This window comes from Heteronotia binoei, chromosome 2 (genome assembly GCF_032191835.1).
Source record: "Heteronotia binoei isolate CCM8104 ecotype False Entrance Well chromosome 2, APGP_CSIRO_Hbin_v1, whole genome shotgun sequence".
NCBI lineage: Eukaryota > Metazoa > Chordata > Lepidosauria > Squamata > Gekkonidae > Heteronotia > Heteronotia binoei.
In genome coordinates, this window is record NC_083224.1 from 91812070 (window position 1) to 91831263 (window position 19194).

The window sequence follows — 19194 nt, forward strand, 5'->3', positions numbered from 1 at the left end:
CCTGTATGGCCCCTCCTTTTCTCACGGCTCATTTCCCCATTTTCATGCCGCACTCTCCCCGGGCTCTTCCCACCCCGTTCCTGCCTCCCCCTGTCTCCCCGCAGCCCCGTTTTCACTGCTGCTGCTCTCTCCGGGCTCTTCCTGCCTTTCCCACTCTCTCCACAACCCCGGTTTTGCTGCTGCCGCTCTCCCTAGGCTCTTCCCTGCCTCCCCCACCCTCCCCATGGCCCCGTTTTTGCTGCTGCTGCTCTTCCTGGGCTCTCCCCTGCCTCCCCCACTCTCCCCACAGCCCCGTTTTTGCTGTTGCCACTCTCCCTGGACTCTTCTCTGCCTCTCCCGCTCTCCTCACAGCCCCGTTTTTGCTGCTGCTCTCCCCAGGCTCTTCTTTGGCTCCTCCACTCTCCCCGCAGCCCCATTTTCGCTGCTGCCGTTCTCCCCAGGCTCTTCCCACCCCCAAGAGCGTGAGACCAAGCGAGCTGGGGCAGGGCAGCTGGCCGCTGGAAAAAGCAGCCAAACCTCCACAGCCCCCCACCCAAAAATTTCTGGCTACAGGGCTGCCTGCAGGCACCCTGAATCCCAGTGTATGAAATGCTGATTTAGGAGAGACTAAAACTGTATAGTAAGTGTACAATTAAAACTATAAAGGCATAAGCTACATTTCATCTCCTGTTTGGGAAGGAGAGAGAACCAAGGTTGCTACAAATACACTCTAGCCACTTAGTTAAGTGTCATCTTAGCCAGATCTAAAATTTCCAAAACATTTTATATCTACTCTTTAGAAATCTAGCTTTTTGAGTTCAAGCTTAATAATGATCTGTCTTATCAGCCTAGTTTCTTCTTTACTGATTAAAAGTGGTTCACAGGTCTTGAAAGAGTCTCTTAAAGTCTTTATTCAGAAATAGGAGTACCTTACATTTGTTCCCCTCTTCTTCCACAGAGGTCTGCGTAGTGTGTATCGTCTTCTCTGCCCCATTTCATCCTCACGACAATCCTGTAAGTTAGGCTAGGCTGAGGGCTAGTTTGCGTGTTAAAATCCATATGGTTGCCACTAGGAGTTTAGATCAGGAGCATGCCTGAAGTTCTGTGCTGGCGACCTAATGCCTGGGTTTATTGAAATCTCATTCAGATTGGTGTTCTGGGAAGGAGTTAAGCTGCATCCTGCATTATGTCCTTGATGGAATGACTCCAGGGAGCCACTCTTTGCTGGGTTTGGGATGCTAATGTGTAGCAGTCTGTACATATTAGTTTTCTCAAAGGGGAAAATAGCAGCTCACCAGAGCTGTTTTGCCCTGACCTGGGTAGGCCAGGGCAGCCCAATCCCATCAGAACTTAGAGGCTAAGCAGGATCAGCCCTGCTTAGTATTTGGATGGGAGACCACAAAGGGTCCAGGGTCACTACACGGAGGCAGCAATGACAAACTGTAGGGGAAGATCTTGCCTCACTAACCTGTTACATTTCTTTGAGGGGGTGAACAAACATGTGGACAAAGGAGACCCGATAGATGTTGTTTACCTTGACTTCCAGAAAGCTTTTGATAAAGTTCCTCATCAAAGGCTCCTTAGAAAGCTTGAGAGTCATGGAGTAAAAGGACAGGTCCTCTTGTGGATCAAAAACTGGCTGAGTAATAGGAAGCAGAGTGAATATAAATGGGCAATCTTCGCAGTGGAGGACGGTAAGCAGTGGGGTGCCGCAGGGCTCGGTACTGGGTCCCATGCTCTTTAACTTGTTCATAAATGATTTAGAGTTGGGAGTGAGCAGTGAAGTGGCCAAATTTGCGGATGACACTAAATTGTTCAGGGTGGTGAGAACCAGAGAGGATTGTGAGGAACTCCAAAGGGATCTGTTGAGGCTGGGTGAGTGGGCGTCAATGTGGCAGATGCGGTTCAATGTGGCCAAGGGCAAAGTAATGCACATTGGGGCCAAGAATCCCAGCTACAAATACAAGTTGATGGGGTGTGAACTGGCAGAGACTGACCATGAGAGAGATCTTGGGGTCGTGGTAGATAATTCACTGAAAATGTCAAGACAGTGTGTGTTTGCAATAAAAAGGCCAACGCCATGCTGGGAATTATTAGGAAGGGAATTGAAAACAAATCAGCCAGTATCATAATGCCCCTGTATAAATCGATGGTGCGGTCTCATTTGGAGTATTGTGTGCAGTTCTGGTCGCCGCACCTCAAAAAGGATACTATAGCATTGGAGAAAGCCCAGAAAAGGGCAACTAGAATGATTAAAGGGCTGGAACACCTTCCCTATGAAGAAAGGTTGAAACGCTTAGGGCTCTTTAGCTTGGAGAAACGTCGACTGAGGGGTGACATGATAGAGGTTTACAAGATAATGCATGGGATGGAGAAAGTAGAGAAAGAAGTACTTTTTTCTCTTTCTCACAATACAAGAACTCGTGGGCATTCGATGAAATTGCTGAGCAGACAGGTTAAAATGGATAAAAGGAAGTACTTCTTCACCCAAAGAGTGATTAACATGTGGAATTCACTGCCACAGGAGGTGGTGGCGGCCACAAGCATGACCACCTTCAAGAGGGGTTTAGATAAAAATATGGAGCAGAGGTCCATCAGTGGCTATTAGCCACTGTGTGTGTGTGTGTGTATATATATGTGTGTATATATATATATATATTTGGCCGCTGTGTGACACAGAATGTTGGACTGGATGGGCCATTGGCCTGATCTAACATGGCTTCTCTTATGTTCTAAACCATCTCTGAACATCTCTTGCCTTGAGAGCTCTACAGGGTTACTGTAGGTCAGTTTGAGAATCCTACAGGGACGCAATAGGTCAGCTGTACCTTGGCAGCAAAAAAAGAGGTGTTCCGAGTCAGAAAAACACTTGGCGAGGGGGGAGAGACTTAAGCGCTTCCTCTCAGCAGTTCTTATCTAAGTCAGGACCCCACATGCTTGAGTACTGTGTTCCTGGCACAAAACTGCAGTTGCACATCTAATGTTCCATGTATCTGCCACATGGGCTTTGTAGAAGAGTCTGGGGCAGCTGATTCATTCAAGTGTCAAATCCTACTTCCTCTTGCAGAGAGGGTTGATGTTTTATCTGGATTTTTCAGCTCTTCACTGGGTTCTTTATCAGCATAAGTTACATACAGTATATGATATATCTGACTTCACTGATTCACTTGCAATTCAATCTTAAAACTCATTTAATGTTCCACAAAAATAGACTTCATTTATGAAACCCAAATGAAGCCAGTATATTTTAGAGCTTCAGATGAGATGACACTAATGCTTTGGATTTAAAGTGTTGGAACATTTTGCAGCTAATTTATTTATTCAGGCTCAGGGTGGCCTGCCTAAACTACCGGTAATCTGTCTGCCTGCCTAAACTAGGGAATTGGTAAAAGTAAATTGTTCTTTCTCCTTTAAATGTTGTGTTATAGAAGCAGCCCAGCTGCAAATTGGAAATTATTGTGCAGTTTGCCAAGGATTAGGTTACATGGCTGGTTGTTGCTGTGGTGTTGTTGCTGCTGCAGCTGCTCTTGGTTCTGCAGGAAGCAGAGTTCAGTACACGTGAGGCCAGCTAAGACTGGATCTCTTTTTAACTGGTGAAAATGAAACCAAAAGTGAGACTCTTCTTGCTGTTTGTCTTTTCTCCAGTCTTTAGGCTAGTCTTTTCTCCAGTATTTAGGATAGCAAATCAAAACTGTGCCTTCTTTGCTGTGCCAGGGCTGCACAGTGACCTAACAAATGTAGGTGATGGTTCAAGCCAAATAATGGAGCAATTGTTTCCAATTAGACATGCCTTCCTGGCAACCCCATTAGGGTTGCCAAGTCCAATTCAAGAAATATCTGGGGACTTTGGGGGTGGAGCCAGGAGACTTTGGGGGTGGAGCCAGGAGACATTAGGGGTGGAGCCAAGATCAAGGCTGTGACAAGCAGAATTGAATTCCAAAGGGAGTTCTGGCCATCACATTTAAAGTGACAGCACACCTTTTCAATTCCTTCCTTCCATAGGAAATAATGAAGGATAGGGGCACCTTCTTTTGGGGCTCATAGAATTGGACCCCCTGGTCCAACCTGCTGTTTTTATACCTTACTTCACATTCAAAATGGCAAAAATAGCTATTAAAATAGTTTCTAGCAATCTTGTGACACTCCATAAAGGAAAAGCTCCTCTACTGTGAATGTGAAACAAGAACTCTGAGGGCACAAAATAGGGCACAGACTATTTTCATATAACTCTTCATTTACATATATGTCAAGCTAAAGTTGCTTATTGCCTATTCTAATGTTAACCCCCCCCCCCGCCCAAATATTAACCAGCAGCTGGCAGAAAACAAACAGCCCTAATCATGCCAGAAAGAAAACATGTTTCCAAATCTAAAACTTAAAATAGCCCTTGGCCTACTATATACAGAAGGAAATATAGGAAGAGAGGCATAGTTAAATTTTAAAAGGCATTGTAGCTTCCAAACAGATCACTATCGTATAGCACACAGAAAAAACCATAAGAGCTCTGTGTGTGTGTGTGTGTGCTTGCTCTCTTCACATACCCCCATCTAATTTCATCAAGAGACAGGCATCTGTGTTCATGGCTGACAGTCACAGATCCCAGGGACGACTGATTCCACGCTGAGGTGCCGTGGCGAGGGCGACGACTGCGCCGAGGAAGGCGCGGGGAGCCCGGTGGAGGCGAGGAGGGGAAACTTAGGGAGCGGAGGGCGGTGCAGGGAGAGCCACCGCTGAGGAAGCCAGGGAGGCAGGTCATAGCCCCGGGGACTCTGGAACGTCCTGCGGGCGCCGGAGCCGCCACAGACCGAGGCCAGGCAGCCGCGAGCTGGCCGACCCGCCTTCCCTCAGCCTGCGCCTCAACGGCATGGCGCGCTCTCTCGAACAGAGCCTCAGCCACTGCGCATGCGACAGAAACCTGCGCGTGCCGCTTCACACACGCACGCACACCTCTTCCTCAGAACTTCCTTCTGCAGAGTCAGATTCGTTTCTGAATCTGCAGAAGGCGCCGTTTCCCTCCCCTCCCCCCGCTGCTGTTTTTGGGGGGAGCGGGGGAAGAGACTGGAAAACCTGGCGTCTCCCGCCAGAGCGGGAGGATTGGGACCCCTAATCCCCATATCTTGCCAACAGCCAGCCAGCCACTTAGAGGACAACTCAAAATGATTTGGATCCTCCAAAAGCAGCCACAACTTTGAGCACAGAACTGACGGCTAGTCATTAGAAAAACGGGATTGACCCTCAAAATGGAGGACATAAGATGAGGGTTGTTTGGAAGCAAAAGAGCAACAACTGTAGCTAGCTAGAGAGCTGCAATTACACTTTTAACTTATTCTTTAGCTTGGCTGCTATTATATCATGTTTGCACTCTCTGATAATTCCAAATACCCTTGCAAATGAAGACTAAAAGAATATCTTGCTCTTTTGATAAATGCACATACTTCAGGGGAAAGTAATACATATACTGTATATTACCTGGGTAGTCTTAAATAGCTGGGATGAGCAAGTGGGAAAGGATGGTACAGCTGTAAGTTTTCTGCATCTTGCTGGATCAATAGCTGAGGCAGTGACTCTGCAGCCTGAGGATGTAAGTGGATGACAACACCCAAACCTATACTTACTACAGTTTGCTGGAAGTCAAGCGACATCCCTAAATAGTGCTTGTATGGATCCAGGTGGGCAGCTGTATATTCTTGTTTATGTGTTTGTATATATAGAAATGCCGCGCAACTTTGAACTGCACTGCATTCTACTCAAGCAGTGCTTTCTCATCTGTCCCTGATCTTCAAGGGTTTTGAAGAGCAGGTGGCTGAGGACTAGAGTCCATAAGAATAAGCAGCATGGTGGCATCCAGGACCTCCAGAAACCTGTAAAAATTCCTTAATGTAGCTTGGAAGAGAGATCTTACAATAAATGTGCTTCCAAGGTAAAAGAACTGAAGTTCTTGAAGGATGTGCCCTGACTGTGGTGCTTCTGTTGCAGATTGATACCCAGATGAAGAGTTCCTGTCGGGTATCCTTTAATTATGTGGAAGAGAGTGATCTGGTAAGGACTGCTGGATTAACATCTGTTTGCAATTCCTTCCACAAGAGGCTGTTATGCCTATTGAAGAACACCTAGTGCCAAGGAGTACTCAAACTTCTACTGCTGTTCATTGTTTTGTATATAAAGTACTTGCTCCCTTTGAGCGGCATTGTTTTAATTTTAAAAGCATGTTGCGCCTGCAAATACCTCTGTGAACTTCTTGTTTTAATATTCCCTGGAACTTCTGATTTCATGGGATAAAAATTGTAGAGAAGTCCATGGTGGGAAAACATATTTCTCACATATATACTCTGCAGTCCATCTCTACCCTTTCCATATCAACTTACCAGCCAAGGAGTCTCTGCATAGTTGCTACAGAACTACACTGTTGATGCTTCAATAAGTCTCTTGAAGGTAGGGCATGTTTTAGAGCAGGCTCTTAGATCAAGAGAGGCACTGCCCAGGTCTTGCTGTGCTGTTCTTAAATTATGTTACCTGGAACAATTCCAAATCCATCTTCTATAGTTGCATGCTATAGGTAAAGATCAGTGGTAAACAGTGTCTTCCATGACCTGTCCACTGTTGCTGGTGTTTTCACTGTGGAATTACTTGTAAGCTCTTCAGGAGCCCCAGAGATCTCTGAAAGACAGTAAGACAGCCACTGATGTAGAATGAATTAAATGCATTACATATGAATTTGAGATGAGGGTACTAATCATGGATGTAGACAGTCTAAGTGTAAATCTTACAGGAAGGGATTCCACGATAATGTACAGTTCCTCAGTTTGGCCTCTGTAAAGTGGAGTCTTTTCCTCTCTGGTTACTCCAGAGTATTTCCGTTATGTTTGATGCCTATCTCTATTGCCTTCCAGAACCATCCTGTCTGCTTTCTCAAAGCTGCATATCACCCACTGGGACACCTTCTCCGCAATGAAATGAAATTCAAGGAAAATACTGCAAACTCCAGGATTCAAGACATGTTGCTTGAAAGTCATGTTAATCTTGATGAGGAATGTTTTAAAACGAAAGCTGATGAAAGCCAGGTACTTCATACTGATCAGGCTCCTATCCTAGTTCTTGTAAATGCTAATTAAGTGGTGGTGCATCTGAAAGCTACTGGGTGATTTTGCACTAGAGATTTGGCCCGACCTAGGAACGCCTCCCATTCAATTTAAATGTGTACGTTCACACAAGCCCATCTGCCCTCCGACCCCAGACTGTCCCCAGACGGCTCCCATCTGCGTTTAAAAGCTACCTGGATTCTCCTGGTAGCATCCCCCTGAATTGGATGTAGGTCACATAATTGGCTGCTGATGCAACTCATGAGTGGAAGAGCTGTGTGATCATGCCAAGTCATTTCCAGCATAGTCAGGGTATTTTTTTCCCCCTATCCTCTCTCCACGGTGCGCTTGTGCACTTCTTGGCATGAGTGTGCACACAGGGGACTTTCACAGAAAAACTATACTTTCCACAGCAGAGCCGCGCTAGCAGTCTGAAGGTGGAAGCATGGATGGCTGTTAGGCAATGTTCCCTTTAAGCTGCAGAGTCTTGTGAGCAAAAATTCTACTTTGTGAGCTACTGGTATTCAAGTTGTGAGCTACTGGCATTAAAGTTGTGAGCTACTGCATAAATTAGTGTGCTCTGGGGCCATTTTCCTTGAGCTAAAACAAAAATGTGTGAGCTGAAGGCTAAAAATTTGTGAGCTAGCTCATGCTAACTCAGCTTAGAGGGAACATTGCTGCTGGGATCCTGTTGCTTCAACGGCGGCTGTCTGATTCCCTTAAAATGGACCTGCCTGAAATGGGTTTTTCCGCCTCAGGATACTATCATGTCAGTTTCCCAGTCTGAAACCACCCACTGTGTCCCAGTAGCTTACCCTGTCTTTAGCAGGCACATCTGTTGCAATTTGAAGTACTGTGTAGAATGTGGTCATGCAAGTGTTTCAGACCTCTGAAACACAGCTCAAACACACATTTTATGTGGAATAAAGTTTGAGTCTTCCTATCTAAACTGTCTGAAGAGGTGTGCATGCACACAGAAGTTTATGCCTAGAATAAAACTTTGTCTGTCTTAAAGGTGCCACTGGACTCAAACTTTGTTCTTCAACTTCAGACCAATACAGCTATCCACCTGAACGTATTTTGAGTATTACAGAATAAAGGTCTTTTACTTGTTGAGCCCTTTCTTGCTATACTGGCTACTAGATATGGAGTTCCCAATCCTTCCCTGGGAATGCCAGACAGCCTCGATGGCTGGAAGTGCAGCAGCTGCTTCTGCAGACTCTCTTGTCTTGCTGGCTCAGGGTGCCTGCCTCTTGCTGGATAAACTGCCTTCAGAGGTGGTTGACTGGTGAGGTTTTTGACAGAAGCTCAGTGTCTCACTTGTGGTTGATTTTGGTTTAGAGTTCAGCACACTGCATCAAGAAGTTCTCTTTGTCAGCAGAGGAGATGCTAGAGCTGGTGCGCAGGTACTTTAGTCTGGCCGCAGAGCTTATCGCTAAAGACCAAGATTTTAGTCAAGACTGCAGCACTATCTTCTGGAAGTGTTCAAATTCACAGAATGAAGCTGCCTCTTCAGGTAAATGGCTAGAGTCTCATCTGGTGTTTGTGGCTGCAAACAGTAGTTCATGTGTTACGTTTATAAACTAAATGATTGGTTCTGTGGGTGAGGGGGAGGTTGGATGTTTTTATGTTAAGTTTGGTTTATTGCTTGCATTTTTGTGTGCATATCTCTGTAGTATGCTTTTGTGTCTACTAAAACTTGTATGTTATGGTTGTTTATGAACAACACACACATGACTGCTAACCATCTTAAGGAGGTTTCTGTATCCTGCCTTGATAGGTGTCACTATGGCCGTTTTCGCACTAGCGTTTGCTCCGTCGTAGCGCCCCATTTACCTCCGGATCTTCTCTTGGATTTCCCACATGCTGCTCCGGCGCTGCGGTTTGCTCCGGCGCTACAGGGATTTTACGCCGGAGTATGTTTTCCAGCATGTTGCCGGAGTTTCCGAAAAGCTCCGGATCCACTCCGGATCCACTCAGCGGAGTTTGCTGTGGGAAATCCATCCACGCCGGATCGACTGCTTTGTGGGCGTCACCCTCCCCCTTTTCCGTCCTCCCACCCCATCCACCCTCTTGGCCAATCATCACCCTTTCGCGGCGCTTCCCCGAAGTGCCGGCGCGTCCATTTTTTTTTTAAAAAAAGCATCTCAGTTTTGCGTAATAGCGATATTACGAAATAACAACCCCTCCCGGAATAGCCTCGTTTGCAGTTTTTTTTGCAATGTTGCAATTACGTTGTTACGTAATTACGCAACTAGAATGACGTCTAAAAAAAAATGATTGACAGGGCATCGACTCCAGTCGATGCCACTGGGAAAACGCCGGTGGGAAAACGATTTGAGCCGGCGCTTCAGGGAGGGCGACTCCGCAAAGAGTCACTAGTGGGAAAACGAAAAAAGTGATCCGGAGATAATTGCGCCGGGGAATAAGGGGAGCAAACGCTAAGTGGGAAAACGGCCTATGATTTAGAACACATCAGGTTTTGTAAATGTAGAGTAAGCCTCCACAGTTTGAGTCAAGGGCTGCTTCCATAGAGATGCTTCTCTGTCTCTGCTTTACAGATTTGTTGCTGGAGATGCAGGGCAGCTGAGCATCTGCACAGCAGTTTTCCCCACACATACCTTGCCTGCCCTCCCCCCACCCCAATGCCACTTAACATTCCTCCCCATATACACTGGAGCATTTTTAAAAATAAGATTGGTAATTGTTAGATTGCTATAGTGTTGTAATGATCTATTTCCATGATCTACTAGTTCTGAGTTCTTTGGGGAATGAAAGATGGGGACTAGTACATCATAGTTATGAATTGCTATAGTGTTACAATATTAACAATTTAGCAATTCTGGGTTTTTTTTTTAATCCCCCCGTGTGTGTTGGGGTATGTGTGTGCTGAAGCAAGGAAATGGCAACAATGTGGGCAGGTCCTGCAAAAATGAACACCTTCCTGGCCACATGGAATCCAAAGGTGCCTTGACTGCAGTCTGTTTGGAAGAGCATATCAAACCAGGTTGGGAAGGATCATAGGAAAGAAAGGGGGGGGGGGGAGAGACACATAGAAGCAAGACAAGTAGAAGATGTCATTTAGATGCTCCTGGAAACAGTGCTGCTGTAAGGAAACCAAGGTGGAGCAAAGTGGCTGTTTGGAAACAGCCAAACAATATCCAAAGCCCAACACATGGCTTTTTATCATGAAGATTAGTGTAATTTTCCTGGGATTCTAATAGCTTACTTGTCAGTTTACATCTAGTAAAGGACTATACAGAACCCCCATGGCTCCAGAGAAGCTTCAAAATACATGGATGAAGGCACAACATTCCTGCAGCTTCACTTTATGCTTCTAATGAAGTGGGCTCTAACCTGCAACAGCTTGTGCTACAACTGCCCCCCCCCAAAAAAAAAACCCTTTGTTGCAGCAAACACAGAAAATGAGTTATGTCACCTTAGACAAGGCAACACTTAGACTCCACTGGAAATGAGATCCCTCTTAATATTGAAGACTTTTGCTCATGCAGAAATTACACTTGGCTCCCATGCACAAAGAACCTGCCTGTTGTCTGTCTGCAGCCGGATGGATTCAAAAACAGCCTGGTCTGCCATTATCACTCTGGGGTTAGAAACATGAATTCTGTGTTAAGTTCATCCTGACCAAGGGCTGCAACACTCTTGATTGCTTGCATCTCTCTTAAGAGCCAAGGTAGGCAAGGGCAGTGTTAATAAGAATCTTTCTGGCTGAACTGCCTCTTGGGTCTTTGAAAGCTGCTTGTATGGTTTAAAGAGAGCCATTGACCTATGAGACAAGTCTGTGTTCTCCCTGGAACTGTTAGGCACACAGGTATGACCCTTATGAGCTGCCTTCTTGCCATCCATTTCTTTAGCTTAGCTAAACTGTTCCATTTGTAGCTTGGTTTTCCCAGATAGCCAGTTGGCACAGTGAAGCCTTTTTTCTTCTGTGTGGTGCTGTATAGTATTGATATGGAGAATGTAGCCATTGTTGTCTGTTCCTGTATTCTGTCTGTATGGGTGTGTGGCTCCTGGGACATAGAGCAAAGTAGGACTAACCTGAGCCAGTTTGGTGTAGTGGTTAAGTGTGCAGACGCTTATCTGGGAGAACCGGGTTTGATTCCCCACTCCTTCATTTGCATCTGCTGGAATGGCCTGGGGTTAGCCATAGCTCTGGCAGAGGTTGTCCTTGAAAGGGCAACTGCTGTGAGAGCCCTCTCAGCCCCATCCACCTCACAGGATGTCTGTTGTGGGGGGAGAAGATATAGGAGATTGTAAGCCACTCTGAGTCTCTGATCCAGAGAGAAGGACAGGGTATAAATCTGCAGTCGTCGTCGTCTTTTTAACCTGCTCCTTCCTTTTGGATCTTGCTTGAGCAGTTTCACTTGTCTCAGTGATATACAGCTTACCTTTCTGCTAGCAGCCATGTAGTCCCAGCTTCCACCTTCTAGGGCATGCATTTGCTCTGCCTCATTAACCAGCTGGATCTAGCTCTGACTGAAGCTGCATGAGCTTTCTCTGCTGCTGTTGCTACTGCTGCCCTTAGTCAATCTTGCAGCTGTCTCAGAGTCCTTTCTGGACCATCTCCTTCTCTCTCTGCCAACTCATACTTGTGGCTTGTCTTGTTTGTTCTAACAGTGGCCTGCCTAGACTGAAGTCTGTCTTCTCATGGTGGTTTTTGAGGGCAGGGATGGAGCCAAGCCTGAAGCCTCTCTCCTGTCCCTTGCATCCTAGAGGCTGTTTACTCTATGGCCTTTCTTTCTGTATCTGGATCTTTCAGGTGTGATGACTGACCGAGACTGCGAGTGTCCAGCCACAAACCCCATCACTCGGGGACTCGTGACTTCTTTCCTTCCGACTTTTGAGTCTCTTCCTTCCATTGCAGACCAGCTGGACAGCAAGGAGACAGCTGCCAGCTCTCCGCAGTTATTCATGCTGCCTGGCACCATGCAGACTCAAGGCCAGTCAGAGAGTAGTACCAGGCCCAGGGTGCCTAGGAGCACCTACAAAGGCCCAAGCCTAGACACTGGGGCTGCTGCTGCTTATTCCGCCATGACTTCTGCACCAGAAGAATTGGTGTTGGCAGCTGTATCGCAAGGACCTGACCCTGTAGCCATGGATTCTACATCCTTCCAGGATCTGACCTTAACCTCACTCCCTTGGTCCCCAAGGCCCAGTAAGTTCCCCCTCTTTCTGTCCAGCCAGCAGCAAACTGAAGCCATAGGAACTGAACCTGCTTTCCCTGGTTCTGGAGCTGACAGCAGCCAAATACGGCCCAATGAGTTGTCCTCTCAGCATTTATCTCTTTCTGGCTTAGACAAAACCTCCCCCAGTAATCCGTGGCTTCGGCAGACAAGGGATGTGGCCAAGGCCGTTCCTGGACTTCCATTTGATTCAGATAGGACTGATAGTAGCAGCACATCTAGCCTAAGCCTGAACTCCTCTGCCACTCTGGAGCCCTTGGACAGCTCAGGGGTGCCCTCCAGTGTCAGTGGGACAGTTCTCCCACCCAGTCACCCAGCACTGTCCCCCATCCTTGGCTCTGAAGAACCTTTCTCTACCACTCAGCAGTCTTTTAGAGCATCTCCGAGGCAGATATCCCCAGACAGCTACTCCTGGGGAGAGCAGAGCAGCAGAGGTCAAGCCCCAAGAATACAGCAGAGCACCCAGCTCCGGGAGAAACGAGCAGGACGAGGAGAAGAGGGCCTGGCCAAGGACAGGGAGCCTGAGGATAGCCTGTTGGGGCCCAACTTTGATCTCAACTTCATTCCTCCGAACACAGACAAGTCCAGCAAGAAGTCAGAACTCAGAGATAGCCAAAGGATTACTCTGATTTATGCAGTGGTGGCAAGCGTCCTGGGGATCCTGCTGGCAGTGGGAGGCCTCCTGTTCTACTTGCATAAATCCAGGGTAAGGACAAAATATTCTGCCCTTGAACTTCCCTACCCCTGCCTTCCCTACCTATGTCTATAACCATTCCAGCACTGCTCTCATTGTGCATGGCAGAGCTCATCAGTCCCTTCCATCCCCTATATGTCTTGCTTGCTCAGGATGCTAGAAAAGGCCAGTTGGCTAGATCCTTGAAGGAACATCTGTCCTGTTGCATATTTCCCAGTTTCTCTTTATCTTTGATTGTTCCTGCATAGCAAACATCAGCATGTCCTGCATCAGAGTCAAGCCTTATAGGAACAACTGCTTATGCCACTAAACCCTAAAGTTTGAAAGCATTTTTAAACATTAGAAGCATAGTGCTAGGGGGTCAGTGTCTCTGATCTACTTGATATTGGGCAAGGGGACATTCTCTTTATGACAAACTTCCCATTGGAGGTTGTGGCGGAACCGGCCCGATTCTGCCTTCTGACCCGGTCCCGTCTGCTCCCTATGGAGTCGCCAACTCCTGGAGGGAGCTATTTCTCCTCCTGCCCCTTGGGCTTGCTGCCACCACCTGCTCAGTCTAGGGGTTCAGATTGAGAGGAACAGGACTCCCAATCCCCCTCTCCAGCTGTGAGGCTAGGCCTCCAGGTCCTCTATTTTGTAACCTTTCAGGGTCTTTGACTTTGTCTCTGAAGGCCAGGGGTTGAATTGGGGTGGGGGTGGCTAAGTCCTAATATCCCTTTCCAGTAGAAACTGGTTGCCTCTGTAGTGGTGTGTCAGCCTCTGGTACACCAATGTAATGCTGTGAACATGTGCTTCATCTTACTGACAGCTCCCACCGCCTCAGGCTTTAGATAAGCATTATAACTGTTCCTGTTCAGCATTCTCTACTCTTCCTCTGTGGGCATAAATCCAGAAGATTTCTACTGTGAGAAGGGAGAGATAGACAGGAGCATCTCTTGACCTTTTCAGGGGGAGCTGCTTTGTACTAATTACTCAAAGGCCAGATCCTGTTGTTGGCTGGGGAGGATTGTCTGGTAGATTTATTCTTAGGAGTCTAAAAGCTCTGCATATTCCTTCCATAGCAGAAAGTTTTTGTTACTGCCAATACTGCAATACTACAAATGATCTGTAGTGGTGTAGTGATGGGCATATAATGTAACACAGAACTAGAAGGCAAAACCAAGCAGTAGCATGTGAGAATGCTTGACCACTAGAAAAGATGATATTTTAAGGAGGAAAATGTTTGTGTGTCGGCATTAAAAATGGCTCAGGAGACTGGTGGCATACCTTTACTTGCAGAGATGCCTTCCTCCCTCTACACGCACCCCAAAAGACATGCAGCAAGGTACTTTGCTTAGAGCAAAAATGGCTCTTTATCAGTGCACCTGGTTAGTGATTTGAATGCTAGCAAGTATTTGAATGCTAGCAAGTAATAGATCCCCACAATGAGTGCACTTGCTGGTACAATGCATAGTTGGTCCAATCACAGCTGTGGCTATCTCAGGCAGAAGCACAGTTGTTTGAGATCCTTTCCTACTCTCCTCCACTCAAACATGATGGACAATGAAGTCTTCTTACTTGTTCTGTGTTGGCGTCTCTTTTCTAGCACTCAGCCTTTCTTCTTTTCCTCATAGATGCTTGCAAGGAGGCAACAGGAGAGGATGGTAAATGAGATGGAAGAACAAGAAGGAAGGTAAGGCTCTACAAGTTGATTCAATGTGAATGTAAAACCAGGACTTCTCTGGCTGGCTGCTCCTTGCTTTGGCTACTAATGACTCATGACACCCTCAGTTGCTGGGGCTGTCACTCATTGCAAGTTCCCATGTTTGAACATCTGGCCTATTTTTAAGGGGTTTTTGCATGCACTGAGTAAAGGCTGGTGGAGCTGACAGCTACTTGGCTTTGCTTCCCCAGTTATCTATCCTTCAAAGTAGGGCAGTACTTTCCGGTGATCTGGTCTGTTCTTCCTTTTGATCTCAGTATGTCTTTCTTTTTCTTTTTTGCAGCCCATTGAGAGGAGGGGAGGAGCATTTGGAGTTGCAGATGCAGGGGGAACTATGAGGTAAAATCAGAAAACTTGTGGTCTCAACTTGTGATAAAAACTTCTGGGTACAGGAAGAGGTTTGAGATCTTCATCCAATCTGTATGGTAATGAAACACCATGCTTGCCAGCAACAGACCTGTCTACCAGCTACAGGAGGCAGAAAAAAACGTTCTCTTTATTCTGTGCCTGTGAGCTACTTGGCTGGCCACTTTTGGAAACAAGCTCCTGGGTTCTGTGGACGCTTGAGCCACTCCTTGGAGGATCTTACAGAGCCACTCCTTGGAGGATCTGCTAAGGAATTCCAGTAACCACAGTTATTGTCCCAAATAGCCAGATGAGTGCCCTTGGGCACATTCAACCTGCTACCCCATTTCTATTTGGGGAGGTTTTTACAATCAAAGCAAATGGGTGCAGTGGAATGTGGTTTTCTCCTCCAGGGCAGCAGTAGATATGGGTCTTTGCAAGTTACAGAGCATTCCTAGCCTGCGGAAAACAGTGTAGAACTCCCTCTTGCATGACTAGCCCTTCTGTGAAGGTTGTACACGAGCATGACCCCAGTCAGTGTGAGCAGAAATTGGACCTTTTGCCTACAACAAAGCACAGAACTCTGGGTGAAGCTCACCCTGCTTCACAGAAGGTCAAACTAAATGAATTTAAATTTAAGTAAATGTCCAACAAGAAAAGTTTCAAAACAGCCCTTTCCTTCCCTCAGGTTGTCCCAAAATGGCCCACAGTTCCATGGGGAAAACTGCTCATGAGGAGGGGTTGCATGGGGAACCAGTTTGGTGTAGTGGTTAAGTGTGCGGACTCTTACCTGGGAGAACTGGGTTTGATTCCCCACTCCTCCACTTGCACCTGCTAGCCTGGCCTTGGGTCAGCCATAGCTCTGGCAGAGGTTGTCCTTGAAAGGGCAGCTGCTGTGAGAGCCCTCTCCAGCCCCACCCACCTCACAGGGTGTCTGTTGTGGGGGAGGAAGGTAAAGGAGATTGTGAGCTGCTCTGAGACTCTTTGGAGTGGAGGGCGGGATATAAATCCAATATCTTCGTCTTCATTCCTGTGGCCTCAGTGAATGTAGCCTGAATACTTGACTGCTTTTAGCCATTCTTGTGGTATCACCCCCCACCCCCACATATGGTAGAAGGGCTGATACAAGCTGAGCCAAAAAGGCTTATGCTAAGTGTATGCAGGTACATAGTTAATACTTTGCCTTGGCCACAAACTCACTAGGCAGCCTTGGGCAAGGTGATATGGGAGGAGGGTTACATGTTAATGATTGTAATTGTATTGGCAAAGAACGCTCTTCTGGGTGTGGGGGTGCTTTGAAAGTGAAGAGGGGAAGGGAATATTTACTGTCTCCCACTAGCCCATATCCCCAACTACTTTATTCTTGTAAGGTTCTAGATTTATCTTATGCATGGTAAACACTAACCCAGTATTTTTAAATTAATTTTTTTTATTTATATCCCACCCTATCCCACCCTATCAGGGCAGCTTACAACAATAAAACAACATATTATCAACATATTAAGATTAAAATCCACATATCAGGATTAAAACAGCATTATAAAAACAGGTACTACCAAATCAGAGGCAACACAGTAAACAATAGTTCAGACATTGGCAGCAAAACCACGCAATAGCATGTAGGCTGGTATTTGTCAACACAACATAAGCACCATGGTGATAGGGTGCTGGGGGAAGTGATGACACCTGCTGGATCAGTTAAAAACCTGGTGGAAGAGCTCCATCTTGCAGGCCCTGCAAAACTTGGATAAGTCCCGCAGGGCCCAGATATCGAACTGTAGCTCATTCTACCAGGTAGGGGCCTGGACCAAAAAGGCCTTGGCCCTCATTGAAGCCAGTTGGGTGTCCTTAGGACCAGGGATCACAAGACGATACTGTGTAGCAGATCTCAGAGCCCAGGGGGGCTCATATGGGGAAAGACAGTTTGGGAAATATGCAGCCCCTTGGCCATAAAGGACCTTAAAAGTAAGGACCAACACCTTGCAATGGATCCAGTACTCAAGATATACCTAGTGCAGTTCGCACAACACCGGATGCATCTGCGCCCACATAGGCCTCGATGCCAACAACCGAGCTGCTGCGTTCTGCACCTGCTGGAGTTTCCAGAGCAGGATCAAGGGTAGCCCCACGTAGGGAGGGTTACAGTAGTCTATTCTGGAGGTGACTATTGTATGAATCACTGTAATGGGAGGTAAGGTAGGGGACCAACTGCCGGACCCACCTCAGATGGAAAAAGGCAGCCTCTGCAGTAGCCACAACCTGGACATCCATAGAGAAAGAGGCATCCAGGAATGCCCCCAAGCTCTTCAACTATGTCAACGGCACCAATTGAGTACCATCAAAGGGCGGGAGCCTGATCCCACTCCCTGCTCCCCCCCAGACCCAGACGCAAGACTTCTGTCCTTGATGGATTTAGCTTCAGCCAGATCCGATGCTACCAACCAGCCACGCCTTGGAATGCCTCACCCAGTTCTTCCGAGTCCGAGTGGCCATCCATAAGCAGACAGAGCTGGGTATCATCAGCATATTGCTGACAACCCAACCCATATCTTTGGACCATCTGGGCGACGGGGCACATATAGTTATTAAATAGCATCAGGGAAAGGATTGCCTCCTGTGGCATTCCACATTCCAATGGGTGCCACTGGGACAATTCCCCCCCCCCTCCAAGAGCCACCCTCTGTCCCTGGCCATGGAGAAATGAGATCAGCCACTGTAAGACTAATCCCCGAATCCCCACGTTGGCAAGGTGGTGGACCAGCACCTTATGGTCAACCATATCGAACACTGCCGAAAGATCTAAGAGCTGTGGTTAAACATTCCCCTTCCACTCCTTTGGCTTTGAAAGTTACATGGAGAGTCAGTACAATATGAACTGGCCCTATACAGTTTCTGCTGATATAGGGTTTAATGGAAATCTGCCTAGAAGTACTTCAGTATCATGCTGCCTCTTTATCCAAGGGAACAGAATGCAGGGTTGCCAGGCCTCCGGTTTGGGCTGGAGTTTCCCTGGTTTTCAGGGTTTCAGCTCCATAACCATAGAAATAACCACAAAGGTTTTAGCTAAAACGCTACAGTGTCACCATGCGATGTCTCCAGCATGACAATGTCACTTCCGTGTGATATCATCACACTGGCCACATCCCCCCCACCACTCCCAGAAGGCTCCCTCCCACCCACCCCGTTGGCAGAACAATTGGACCTGGCAGTCCTAATAGCGCATATTCATATTCAAGTGGCTCAAGGCACAGAGTGGTAGCAAGGGGAGAGTGCCCAAGCCATGACAAAAAGGTAAAATGCTAATAAACACCTTTTGACTAGGAACGCAGGAAGCTCTCATACTGAGTCTTAGTATATGGCATGGAAAGTAAGCTGCCTATACTAGAGGGGAATTGCACACTCAGTTTGCTTTTGTACATGGAAGTGGTGTGTATGGGCTGCAGAACTTTGCTTATAAATGAGACTCAGTCGTTTTAAAGCATTGTCTTGAACAGAAAACATCTATTGTGTTTGGTTCAGTATCCACAAGACTTTACAGCCTAGCTAGTGCTATATTCCTTCAAATAAGCATTGCTGTGCCTATGCCTATGAGTATAGAGAACATTCCATTAGACAAGGGTACCAGGCTTGAGTCTAAACATATAGATTATCAGTTTGGGAGGCTCCTTATCCTTGATGAAGAAGCTGTCTAGAGCCTCTTGACCTCATGGATAATAAACTCACTTTGGGCAAAGTTCATACTGTGTAAGGTATTGCCCTAAATATCGCTCAAGTAGTCGTCTTAGGTAAAAGCAGAAGAAGTGTTTATTGAGATTAATCAGCAAAGCAAACACTTATGGCAAAGAGGCCTTCTTTGCCAGAACTAAAGCAAAAATGAAACTAACTGTTATTTATAGACAGGTAATCTAATGGACCCAGATTTATGTGCTAGAATTCTGGGCATGGAAATCTAGCACTAAGTTCTCAGGTCTCTGGTGTTTAGGTTAAATCAAAGTTGCACATTCCAGTCCAGGGCCATCCTCCCTGTCTCCATCTTTTGTTTCCAAGGTGACACAATAACGGAATTTTCCTCATGGTCACCTGCTCCTTTCGGGGCCCTTTCTTCCAAGCAGTCTCCAAGATAGTTGCTTAAAAGAATTATATTGTTTAAATATAAATATTATAATTCACCAGATGTTCATGATATATATC

The 19194-nt window shown here is 46.6% G+C and overlaps 1 protein-coding gene across 1 annotated transcript in view; it reads left to right on the forward strand.

The window, feature by feature from the left end:
- Nucleotides 1–19194, forward strand: part of CSF1 (colony stimulating factor 1) — a 36500-nt gene that overhangs the window by 15930 nt on the left and 1376 nt on the right. Inside the window, exons 3-8 of the mRNA XM_060231611.1 lie at nt 5956–6018; nt 6870–7040; nt 8400–8574; nt 11839–12968; nt 14570–14628; nt 14942–14997. Of these exons, the coding sequence (XP_060087594.1) occupies nt 5956–6018; nt 6870–7040; nt 8400–8574; nt 11839–12968; nt 14570–14628; nt 14942–14996 (1653 nt within the window). The 3' untranslated portion in view covers nt 14997. The remainder of the gene's footprint in view (nt 1–5955; nt 6019–6869; nt 7041–8399; nt 8575–11838; nt 12969–14569; nt 14629–14941; nt 14998–19194) is intronic.